At 42.8% G+C, this 11,088-nt stretch overlaps 1 protein-coding gene across 1 annotated transcript; it reads left to right on the plus strand.

Annotated features, from left to right (window-relative positions):
• The first annotated feature begins 2,715 nt into the window (after positions 1–2,715).
• On the plus strand, positions 2,716–8,274 carry pyya (peptide YYa). Its single transcript, XM_068724836.1, has 4 exons — positions 2,716–2,823; positions 4,569–4,756; positions 7,538–7,618; positions 7,732–8,274. Exons 2-4 carry the CDS (start codon positions 4,578–4,580, stop codon positions 7,754–7,756), a joined length of 285 nt encoding a protein of 94 aa, XP_068580937.1. The 5' UTR covers positions 2,716–2,823; positions 4,569–4,577; the 3' UTR covers positions 7,757–8,274.
• The last annotated feature ends 2,814 nt before the right edge of the window (positions 8,275–11,088 follow it).

The following is an 11,088-nucleotide window of genomic DNA, read 5'->3' on the forward strand; positions in this document are numbered from 1 at the left end:
CTCCAGACTTCAAACCAAAGACTTTTCTAAAGTCATGCTTTGTAAAATAATCAAAATAATGATTTAGAAAAATTATAAAAGATGAAAATATCATTGTGAACCCTATTTTATACCAGTGAAGAGCTGCGTCTGTATTTTAGCACAAAATGTGCGTAGCTGTCGAGTAAATATTAAGGTTGTCATTTTAAAGTCAGCCGGTAGCATCGAAGATTCACCCACAGCCTGATGGAGCCGACGTTAGCTCGAAGCTAATGAAACAGGTCTGCTGTCTGTGGTTGTCACGGTAATAAGACTGACCGAACGTTGTGATCTGCTGATCTGTCGGCGCACTCATCGCTCGACACGGCTGTGAGCGCTAACAACAGCTGGGTTCCTCGTTCACAATTACTTTCTTGCTAGATTTAGCACTTTTGGGAATTAGCGCTGCTAGCTACTTTAGCTACCCGCCCTGCATCCCCCCCTCAGGTAAATAGCGTCAGATCTGAGAGCCCTCTTGCTGTTAGCGCCGATAGCTGCGAGCCGAACAGCTTAGCCATCGCCATGCTGAGATCCATTTAGAGGCAACAGATACAAAGACCTCCCAAACGCATGAACAGAACCTTTAATTAGGTTCACTGTGGTTATCTTCTGTTGCTTTCTTCTGTAGGTTTCCAAAGGTTTAATGCATTCTGGAAAATGACTGTGTTACAGTATACTAGTCTCACTAATCTACTACTAATCTGAATTCAGAGGCAGAACTTGAAGGCAACAGGACACGGTGTTGGTATCAGAAGAATTCTGGTTTCTGTTGGTAGTCCGAGTAGTGTTGACCAACCCCGTTTGAGCAGGCTTTGGCTAAATGCAAGTAAACAGACTGTGTGGAGAGCCAATGAGGAGGGACAAACGCGACCTCAGAACCTGCTGCTGGTTTAGATCTGAGCTGGTAAAGGGTTTACCTGAGAGACAATCGGGCCGTACACGTCGTCTACAGCTAGTGTGAAACCCACGAGACACGTGAACTGTCCCTGGTGATACTAAGGGACCAACGAGGACAACTACCAAGCTCCGTTTTCAAATGAAAGACCGTCCCTGATTTGAGTCCAATATTGTGTTATCAGAGCTCAGAGCTTCACTGTAGACCCATGGAGGTTAATGTTAGTGAGACACTCAGACAGAAACAGACATATGCTCTGCATTGTACCATTTTTAAAGGTTGGATGACCATGTGATGGTAAATGGACTTTATTTGATTTATTTATTCATAGTATGTATATAGCGCCTTTCTAGTCTTTTGACCAAAGCTGTACACTACATGTCAACATTCACCCATTCATTCACACACACACACACACACACACACACACACACACACACACACACACACACACACACACACACACACACACACACATTCATACACTGACTGCACAGGCTCCTATTTAAATAGAATATAAAATAATGAACTTACTGTATTGACTGTTTCACAACACAGTGCAGCTGTTTGAAATGATGTGGCTCACATCACCGTACCGTTACTCATTTAGTGACCAGTCACCATCCATCCCCTTCAGCCCTGTCGTCTGTCTCCATCGCCAGCAGCCATGTTTGAGTCGGCTACACAACGCAGCCTGAGGAACATCAAGTGGCTGCTGCATCTGGTTAGCTTGGCCAGTTTGTCATAATCTTCAAGGAGACTAAGATGTTCATTGGAGACAGTGACTTCCTCATGTTTAATGTTTTCATTTTGTTTCCATATGTTGTCCCTGTGGTCACAATGAACCTGCTCTACTGGACTGTATTCATGCATCATGAGCCCCATGCTCTCCAGGAGGACGAGTCTGTCTCTCTGGTGCTCTTGAGGTTGAGCCGGATGCTGGGAAGGTTTTTTATGAAAGTAACAAAAGTCAAACGCCGTGTGAAGTCGTAGTGCAGTGTGTGCGTCAAAGCTTCACAGAGCTGAGACTTTGCATCAACACAACTCCTTTCCAATGCAATAGCTTGACGTCAGTGTGTCATGCAGCCGCATGCAGACCTGAGCTCCGTCTAGTGGCAGGACGCAGACCCGTTAGAAGCAACAGGTTTCATCATCTTTGAGAAACTTCTGTACCATAATTTTAGATCAAATATTTACATTCAGGCACATCTCCACATCTAATCCGATGAAAATGAAAATGTTCTCATAGTAGACAGAGAGTCAAGCTGACCAGGAACAAGGCTTTAGTCAGACAGAACACACCATCCCCTCTGCAGCATCTGAGGACGGCACAGTCACTTCATGGATGCTCCCTTGCAGACTTGCTGGTGGAGTGATTGAGTGGACATGTAAAGAGATGTTTCACTTATTTTAAATCTACATTTTGCTTTCTTCTCCTGTCTTGTTATGAAGGTCATAGGTCAAGCTGCTAGAGGACACTGCAGCAAGGATGGACGACGTTTGAGTGTATTTGTGTATTCTGGAGGAAGCAGATGGAAATCAACAATTTACTTTTTGTGTCGCTTCTTCCTCACTGAAGCAGCTTTTGAGTGTTGTGGCCCAAAATATCATCCGTTAACTCTTTCAAGAAACAACACTGACTGCGTGATGCATGATATCTCCACCATCATCACCATCTGACGCATTCTGCCTCTTCACGCACCCTTTTGCTTCACAAACACACGTGCATGCGCACGCACGCGCACGAAAGGACGCACGCACCATGATGTAACCCCTCCCTCCTCCGGTGCCGCCAAACTGTATAAATCCCCTCTGTTGGAGTTTGAAACCAAGACACCTGCAGAGCCATCACCGCTCGGAGAGAGAAGAAAGCAGTCCGACTTCTACCGTACCCTCAAAGTCTGCTCAAAGTAAGTCCTCTCTTCCTACTCTCACTCGTGCATCTCATGAACGGCGTTTAGTTCACTCCAATACCAACACGCGTTTCACCTCCCGTACCACGCGCAGGGTCCTTATTACAAGGTCAATCATTGGAAGACATTATTTCATAACACTGTTTGTCTTTTTGTAGAGAAATACATGTAGACCCTAACATATAATGAATTAAATTAAATTAGTATGAGCAACTCTTTTAAATAAAAGCATTGTTGCTCTGTCGATGTGTTTTTCATCACATGTTTGGACATAGAATAAAGCCGTCAAGTACTGACGCCAACCTGAACTCAGATACGTTAAGATACGTTTTCAATTAAACGTCATGTATGTTAGAACACGCAGTGTCTCGTTGAGCAGACGTCTGAACACGACTCGTCTTCAGTGAACGGTTCCCGTGTTTGTCCGGTTCGTAGCAGCGAGGTCTTGTTCGTGGATTCGCTCTCAGATGAAGTAAGATCACTTCCACGAGGGAGTGAGTTCAAAGCCAAACACGTGACACGCGACAGCGCGTTTAATCAAGTCTTGAAAGTTGCTTTTCCTTGTAATATGTTGACATTAGAGTGTTTTTCAGTTAGTCAAGCCTCGTTTCTTCTGAACACATCACACGTGCAGCATGAGGCGCAGAGACGTGAACCTGCTGTAGCCTCTCATGATGAGGATGAACGTAGGAGTGCTTTAGAGCAGCAAAGCAACAAGTCCAGCCTTGATGCTCACACACTGACTTCATGTGAAACACGTCTGCAGCTGTATTTCTTACTGCCTGAGGACACGCTCTCGATGAGTAGCTCTATCTACTTATACACCTCATGCGTTGTTTCGTGACGGTACGGCCCCGTTATTCCCGAGGTGAAGTGAACAGATGAAATAGTTATTCAGAATAATGTGAGTCTGTGTTGTTGGGTGAGTTCGTAAGCTTTTATTCAATTTCTGTTTTTCTGCATCTTTCTTTTTGATGTTTTTTGTCATTACGACGTTCTCTCCTTTTCAATTGAACCACGTGTTCTATTTGGAGATATGTCAAATTTGGTGTTTTAGCCTTAATGATAATGATAATAATAATAATAATAATAATAATAGCTGTAACGCTCACATGAAAGAAAAACATAACTGCCTCATAATATACACACATGGAATTAAGCTGCTGCAACATCATTATTATTATCAAATCATCTTAAATATGGAGCATTTATGTCCATTTCATGACAAACAAATTCCCTTATGACGTGTGAAATTAGTTTCCACATCTGGAGTCAATCCATTTCCTTCATCTTGCTCTGGAAGTGAACTGTCACAGTGGTGTTGCTTATATAATAACTTGTTTTTTATTTAATAACTAGTTTTTTATGTAATAACGTGTCCAGCTCCTCTCATGGTCAGACGTTCCCTATAAAACAGATGACCCTGCTCCCACCCTCAGGAGAGGGTTGATGGATACCCGCCTGTTCTTTGTTCATATAAAGACAAAGGAAACGTCCTTATCCACTCTCATGCCTCCTTCACTCTGTTTCATTTACATTCGTCTCAGATAAAAGGTCACGTCTTTCATCAGATGTATCAACGTTTTTTCATGAAACTTTTTCACAACTTGTTTCATTTTTAACCAATAATATAATGAAAAATAAGACTTTGGCACACTACAATTACCAAAACCATGCATTGACATAAAAGGAAGTGACCACTGAGTGTATTGTTCTGCTGTTACTGTCGCTGCCCGCTCCAGAAGGCCGTGATGCTGAAGCCATGGACAGTGCTGCTGGCCGTAGTGCTGTGTGTGCTGGTGTGTCTGGGAACGCTGGCGGACGCCTACCCCCCCAAACCTGAGAACCCCGGTGAAGACGCTCCCCCCGAGGAACTGGCCAAGTACTACACTGCCCTGAGACACTACATCAATCTGATCACCAGGCAGCGGTACGTACGCACACACACACACACACACACACACACACACACACTTACACTTTTGTTTGTCTTGTATGTCTGTATTTTTGGCAGCTGAGTCGCAGCGTCAGGGTGCGGCTCTTGGTTGGTTTAGAGTAGAGACTGTACATTACACATTGGTGTGGGGAGGAGGGCTGAATCTACATTTGATATCCTAATTACATCATTATACTATAATATTGTTGATAAAGCAAGGCACTCCACAGACTTCATGATTTGTATTAACATTATAAGGCAGTGTAGCCCGTTTCAGAGCTCAATAACCAAACAGAATCATAGTTTTCACCTATGAACACATCACAAGTGAAAAATAAGCCAAATCAACGGCAAACAAATCAACGACAGACAATGTGTTTATTTAATAAAGGACTAATATGCATGAAGTGACTGCAGTAATGCTGGTGCATGTGAGCGTGCCTCGCTGCTCAGCTCATGCCCAGTTGCAGCTGATGAAGAGCGTCTCTATGGTCACAGAGGCCCATTGTCCAGCCTCCGGTTCCCCTCATGTAAACACCGTTAGCCCTGTCAGCATGTTAGCCATGGTTTGTACTGTTTGCGCCGTTGGCTACAAGTCGCAGGCTCAGGCGTTGCCATGTTGAGAGCCGTCGAGAGGCAATCGAAATGCCCCCAAACTACTGAGCACCTTTAAAGTTACGGAGGGTCCTCATGAAGATAGACGCATGTCTGCATCATCCCTCACCAAACTTAGATCCCCAGAAATGAAACGAACCCTTCCTCAAACTGACCTCCAGGTATTGAGCTAATACAAGTGTAGCAGCAGCTGAACTGAGTTTGCTTCTTTTACTTCTTCCCGTTTGCTCCTCCAGTCTTCGTTGTGTTTGATTCAAGTCATTACAGGGGCTGAGTTGTGTGAGTTTCCCCCTCGCACTTAAAACCTGGAGCTCCGTGACGCGATCCCCCCTCATCCACCCCCCAACCCTCTACCCACACACGGCAGCTCCATCAATTAGATTACCGGCCACTCTCCAAATCCGCCAGGCCTCCGAATCAACGGGACCAGAGCAATAAAATCGGCCCAGATGAACCCAAGAAAGAATCCCAAATCCAGTTAGCGGGCCTGAGCCCAGGCCTGCTGCTCTCAGGCGTGAACGTCGCCTGTCAGACCTCACATCTCATGATGTGAAGCAGTCTGGCTCAGGAGCGATCTGTTCTTACTCATGAAAGCCAAATAGAGCGTTGATATTTAGATGCTTGGTTTAAAGGAGACTCATCACCGCCATCAAAAGCCAATTGGTTTAGGTTGAAGGTTTTCACATTCCACTGAGAGTTGCAGATGAAGACGTATATGTGATGAAGGTAACTGATGGTGTTATGAAGCTTTGACTGCATCACATCACGTGATGGGGCTTCAGGCTGTGCACTCCACATACTACTGATGGATCTGGGTAGTCAAGAGCCTTTCACTATATACTGCAGCTCACAGCACTGTGTCTTCACTGAAGACGTGAACATCAGAGCGCTGGCTGTGGTCAGCATCAACGAACACTTCAGCTGCTTCAGCTCCCAACATCTCACAGACAAACAGTCGGCATGTCGTCACATTGATCCTGTCATAATTCATATTCTGAAGATAGTTGAGGCATTCATAGCTTCCTCGTCATATCTACATGAAATAAGGTACTAATTATAATGAAAGTAGCAACAAAAAATTAAATATTTGCTATAGTTTCAGTTCATTTTATAAGCAGGTGTTGATTTCCAGAGGAAGTTTCTTGAAAGTACGTTCTGCTATGAATTGAAATACATTTAGCAGAAATGATGGTTGAGAAAAAGATGTCTGTCTATCTGTTTCATGGAATAGCTTCGTGACTCAGATGTAATGGTAACACAGGAGGAGCACACACTGGGTCATGTATGATAAAGAGTACTGCATTGGAGAGAGGAAGACAAGAAGACTCAAAGTGACCATTGGTTAGAAAGAGCAAGAAGGACAGTCAGAGCAGAAAGGACACGGGGACAGATAGTCGAATGGAGAGGAAGACATTCAGACAAATAGAAAGTAAGAGCAGGACCGACCAGGGAGATGTATGTGTGCTGATGGGCCATCATCAGAGAGGAACGCTGCTGATGTGTTGTACTGTGCGACAGCTGAGACACAGTGGTTTGATTGCTTTCCCACAGGGCAACACTCACACACCTTCCCCTGTGTGTAACCAAGCATTAGATTGGGTGCTGGGGACATAGTGGGAGGTGGAACAGGTGGTTAATGGCAAATCAGAGGAACTGCAGCCGCCGCAGGGGTTGTGTTGAAAAGTGCTGTTTCACGCACACGCACAAAAACAAAGACACGCACACACACACACACACGTTGGGAAGTACACTTTGTGTGAAGCGGCTCTGTGGTTTTACATTTGCAGCTCTCTTGGTTTCCTTATCATCAGAATGATAACTCATCCAGATCCGCCGGAATCTGACTGCGAAATTGAAGCATTAGGATCAAAGGGAGGGCTGGTAAACCAATAAAGAGGACATAAAGACATATTGTCTTGAATGACTCAAAATGTCAAATATAATCTCTCTAAACTCGCTTATATTCACACCGTACTGCAAGGTTCAAACGGAGGAGCGGAGTCCTGCTTGAGACAGGGAGCCGTGTGTTCTGGGAAAGGTCTGAGCTGGGATCAGGGATTCATCGTCCGGTCACAATAGAAATACGTACCAAAGGTCACAGCGTTCTATCCAGTAGTTCGCTAGCTTGGCTAAAGACTGCTCTGCTCTTCCCTCACCCAGGTATGGAAAGCGCTCGACTCAGGAGGACGTGGTTGCAGAGCTGCTGTTTGGTGGCGACAGCAACAGAGACCAGAGATCAAGGTCACCGCCTTCAAACACTTCGGCCGAAGGAGTCACGTGACCTGTAAGGAATCCATACACAGATTGATGATTGACACAAGCACTCACACATGCTTCCTTGTGTTCTTCCACAGATACGACGACTCCTACATGTGGTGACTCCGCCGCCCCTCTCCCTCCTCATGGAGCATTCCCTCTGGGTGCATCCCACAATGCACCTGGAGGGGCCGACATGTGCCTCTCACCTCTGACCCCTGAAACCGACCCTGAACTGAAGACCATCACTGACCGGATCACAAGCTGTCTTTGTCTCTCTTGTCACTGTCTCACATCTTTCTCAATACAACACAATTGTACATAATTTATTATTCATATATATATATATATATATATATGTATATATGTATATATATATATGTATATGTATATATATATATATATATACATATATGAGATCAGAGGTACTAATCACAAAGGTGGACCTGTGTCTGTGTGTGTGTGTGTGTGTGTGTGTGTGTGTGATCAATTAATGTCCCTCTACTGTCCAACTCTTTTCAGAGGAGGACGTTATTGTTTTACTGTTGCTACTGTAAAAAGTAACAGAATCAATGATTAAAAACTGTTCTGTGTGATTAAAATGTGTTGATGAATCAAAATGTTGTTTGGGATTCATGTACTGATGCTGAGTTGTTCTCATTTGATGTAGTCTGAAGCTCAAAAGGCACTCGTACTCGTGTATTATTAATATAGTGTCATTTTAATTTGACAAAAAAAACCTGTATATTATATATAATTATATATATATATATAAAAAAACAATGGAATTTCCTGACATTTTTTGAAAATCTACTTAAACAGGAGGAGACTATTGTTAAACAGCGGATTAATCCACGATTGTTTCCTTATTGACTGTTGCAGAAGAACGGTCTGTGTGGGTTTGAGTCAAGCTTTTAATAATTCATTTTTGAGCAACAATGAAGCTCTATTGCACAAGAGGAAGCAGACAGTTCAGGCTTTGGATGCACACACAACACTGTTCGGATACTTTGACTGTAGCTTTGGTGACCAGAAGAACAATCTAGAACCAAACACACACACACAGTGGCTGATCTGGACTGTTTCATGGCATGAAGGGTTACTACTATGAAGTGCACTAAAGTAGATGTCCTTCCTCTTTGTTCAGCATTCATCAGCACAGTACAGTTGAGACTGGGTGTTGTGAGAGGACAGCCTCTACGGCTTCTTGTGTTTCACATTGTGACATGTGAGGTTGTTATGAGCATTATGGCAGTGAGGATGATGATGATGAACCTATATCTTCTAGAATCTGATAGGGTGCTGACCATGCTGAGAGAGAACCTGGTCTGGATGAGCTCACAGAGGAGGGGCCGTGTCTCTGACCCCCGAGCCGGTCTATGAAGTAGACCTAGACCCTCGTAAACCTACATGTTGTGAGACCACCTTTCTCCTTTTACAACCATCGACATTTCTGAGGAGCTGATGGGACACAGAGACACGTCCAACTGTGAATGAAAGACCAGAGGAAAGTGATGTCTCTACCAACGTATAGTGCACTGTAATCGCCATGATGAGCCGACGCGTTTGACAATGTCAAGCTTTGACGTGGTTGTGGACCTCGTGTTGAGCTGACTGTAGATCAGGCTTTCCTTTTATATGAATCACTCATAAGATCCGGCCACATAGATATGTTTAGACATTTGAATGCACACTAATGCCATGTCTGAGTTCACCCTTGTATTTTTGATATATATCTTTAAACTACTTACACATTTTAAAATGAACAGTTATTCCTTTTGTTAAGCACTGTGGTTTGTAATCACACAACATTCATCATCTTGGGTTTCTGACTCACGAAATATATTGTTCTATAATATATACATTAACAGTGACAGTTTGAGGTCTACCAAATCTCTAAATTTGAAAGCATGTGACTTTATAAATAATATAGAAGTTCATGATGATCGACTCTGTTACAGTTCTGTAAACAGAGTCTAAAAACAACGATTCATAGAATCATTCTTCTATAAGAAACCATCATTCATTTTGTTCCTCCATTATTTATTTACTGGTCTGTTTAGTATTTAGTGTGTAATAAAGATGTTGTTTTATAAAAATCGTATTCAGCTGTTTGTGTGTAAATGAAATGATATGTCAAACACTTCATAGCTACCCTGAGATTGAGACTTAATGGTAAAATGAACATGTTGGAAGTAGTCTGGCCTCCTAAATGTAATTCTAATATTAAAATCTGTTACTTAAACTAATTGTGTCCTGTAGCTGAAGCTGAGTGCTTCATGGGTTCATAATTCATAATCGAGTTATTAATTGCCATTGAATATTTTGATATCAATTGATCATTCATTTGTACGACCCATAACGCTCTACAGCACATACAAGTATTGAGTCACGCCTCTTCCACAGCAGAGGGAGAGAGATTCAGGCTGAGGCAGACAGGAGGAGGACCGGCTGATGGACGGATCAGCTGCAGTCCGTCTAGCCTCTTCAGGGAGGAAGAGGAGGTAACAGAGGAGGAAGAGGAGGTAACAGTAAGTCAGAAACACCATCATTCATGCTAGATGGAGACAGAAGCTGCCACCATGTTCTAACTGGTTACAGTCTAAGGTTCTGCAGAGCCTGTCCTCTTTAACAGCTCAAAAACTAAACAACTGTCTAATCATCTGATGTGTTTAACAATGTACCTCGTGATGTCTTTACACATTACCATCCTCATACTTTGCCCCGTTATTTGAAAAAATAACCACATCACCACCAAGTACTCTGGTACTATCCTGTTGTTCCCAAGGTATTACTCCCTTCTTACCATGTTTTTACTTAGCTGTGACATGAAGTAACACCATCACTGTGCAGCCCGTCAAATCATCACAGCAAACACACTAGTTGATTTCATTCAAGTGCAATACTCAAATGTCTCCACTGCCGGCCGCTGTTGCACTGCTTCCACATAAGGTCAGCACTATGTGTGCTGCTACAGCGTCCTTCTATTCTAAGCTGCCTAGCAACTCTTTTTTTCTCTTCATTGAGTTTTTATTCAGACCCAAAATGTCTCAAGGAACTTTGGACTTTTATTTGACATAAAACATTGTGAGTTTGTGTTATGGCTTTGGTTGAGCTACTTTTAATTATTTATAATAATATAAAATATATAATAATATAATTATTTTTAAATGAGGAGAAGAAACAACAAACAGAACAACACACTGTCCCTTTAATACTCTTTAATACTACCACATCGACAGGTGTCCAAGGATTTGTTGAATGTAACCGGAAATAAGCCCATGTTGATATATTAACATGTTTAACTCCTAGTGCCTGCAGTGTATACCATGTGATTAGGTCTTAACGCTTCATACAAGGTTCATCTCATGACAACAATAAGTAGTTCAAATTTAGTTTTCTAATGAAACTTCATATACTGGCATATTTGCTAAAAGTGTTTTATTCTGAAATCT

Source organism: Cebidichthys violaceus, unplaced genomic scaffold, assembly GCF_023349555.1.
Source record: "Cebidichthys violaceus isolate CVI_PGR_0920_01 unplaced genomic scaffold, fCebVio1.0.p SCAF_32, whole genome shotgun sequence".
In the NCBI taxonomy this organism is placed as follows: domain Eukaryota; kingdom Metazoa; phylum Chordata; class Actinopteri; order Perciformes; family Stichaeidae; genus Cebidichthys; species Cebidichthys violaceus.

Bases quoted from the DNA above. Each gene is read 5' to 3' on its own strand.
- pyya (XM_068724836.1), top strand. From the start codon at position 4,578: ATGCTGAAGCCATGGACAGTGCTGCTGGCCGTAGTGCTGTGTGTGCTG. The intron at 4,757-7,537 runs GTACGTACGCAC...TCCCTCACCCAG, and splicing joins AATCTGATCACCAGGCAGCG to GTATGGAAAGCGCTCGACTC. The intron at 7,619-7,731 runs GTCACCGCCTTC...GTTCTTCCACAG, and splicing joins AACAGAGACCAGAGATCAAG to ATACGACGACTCCTACATGT.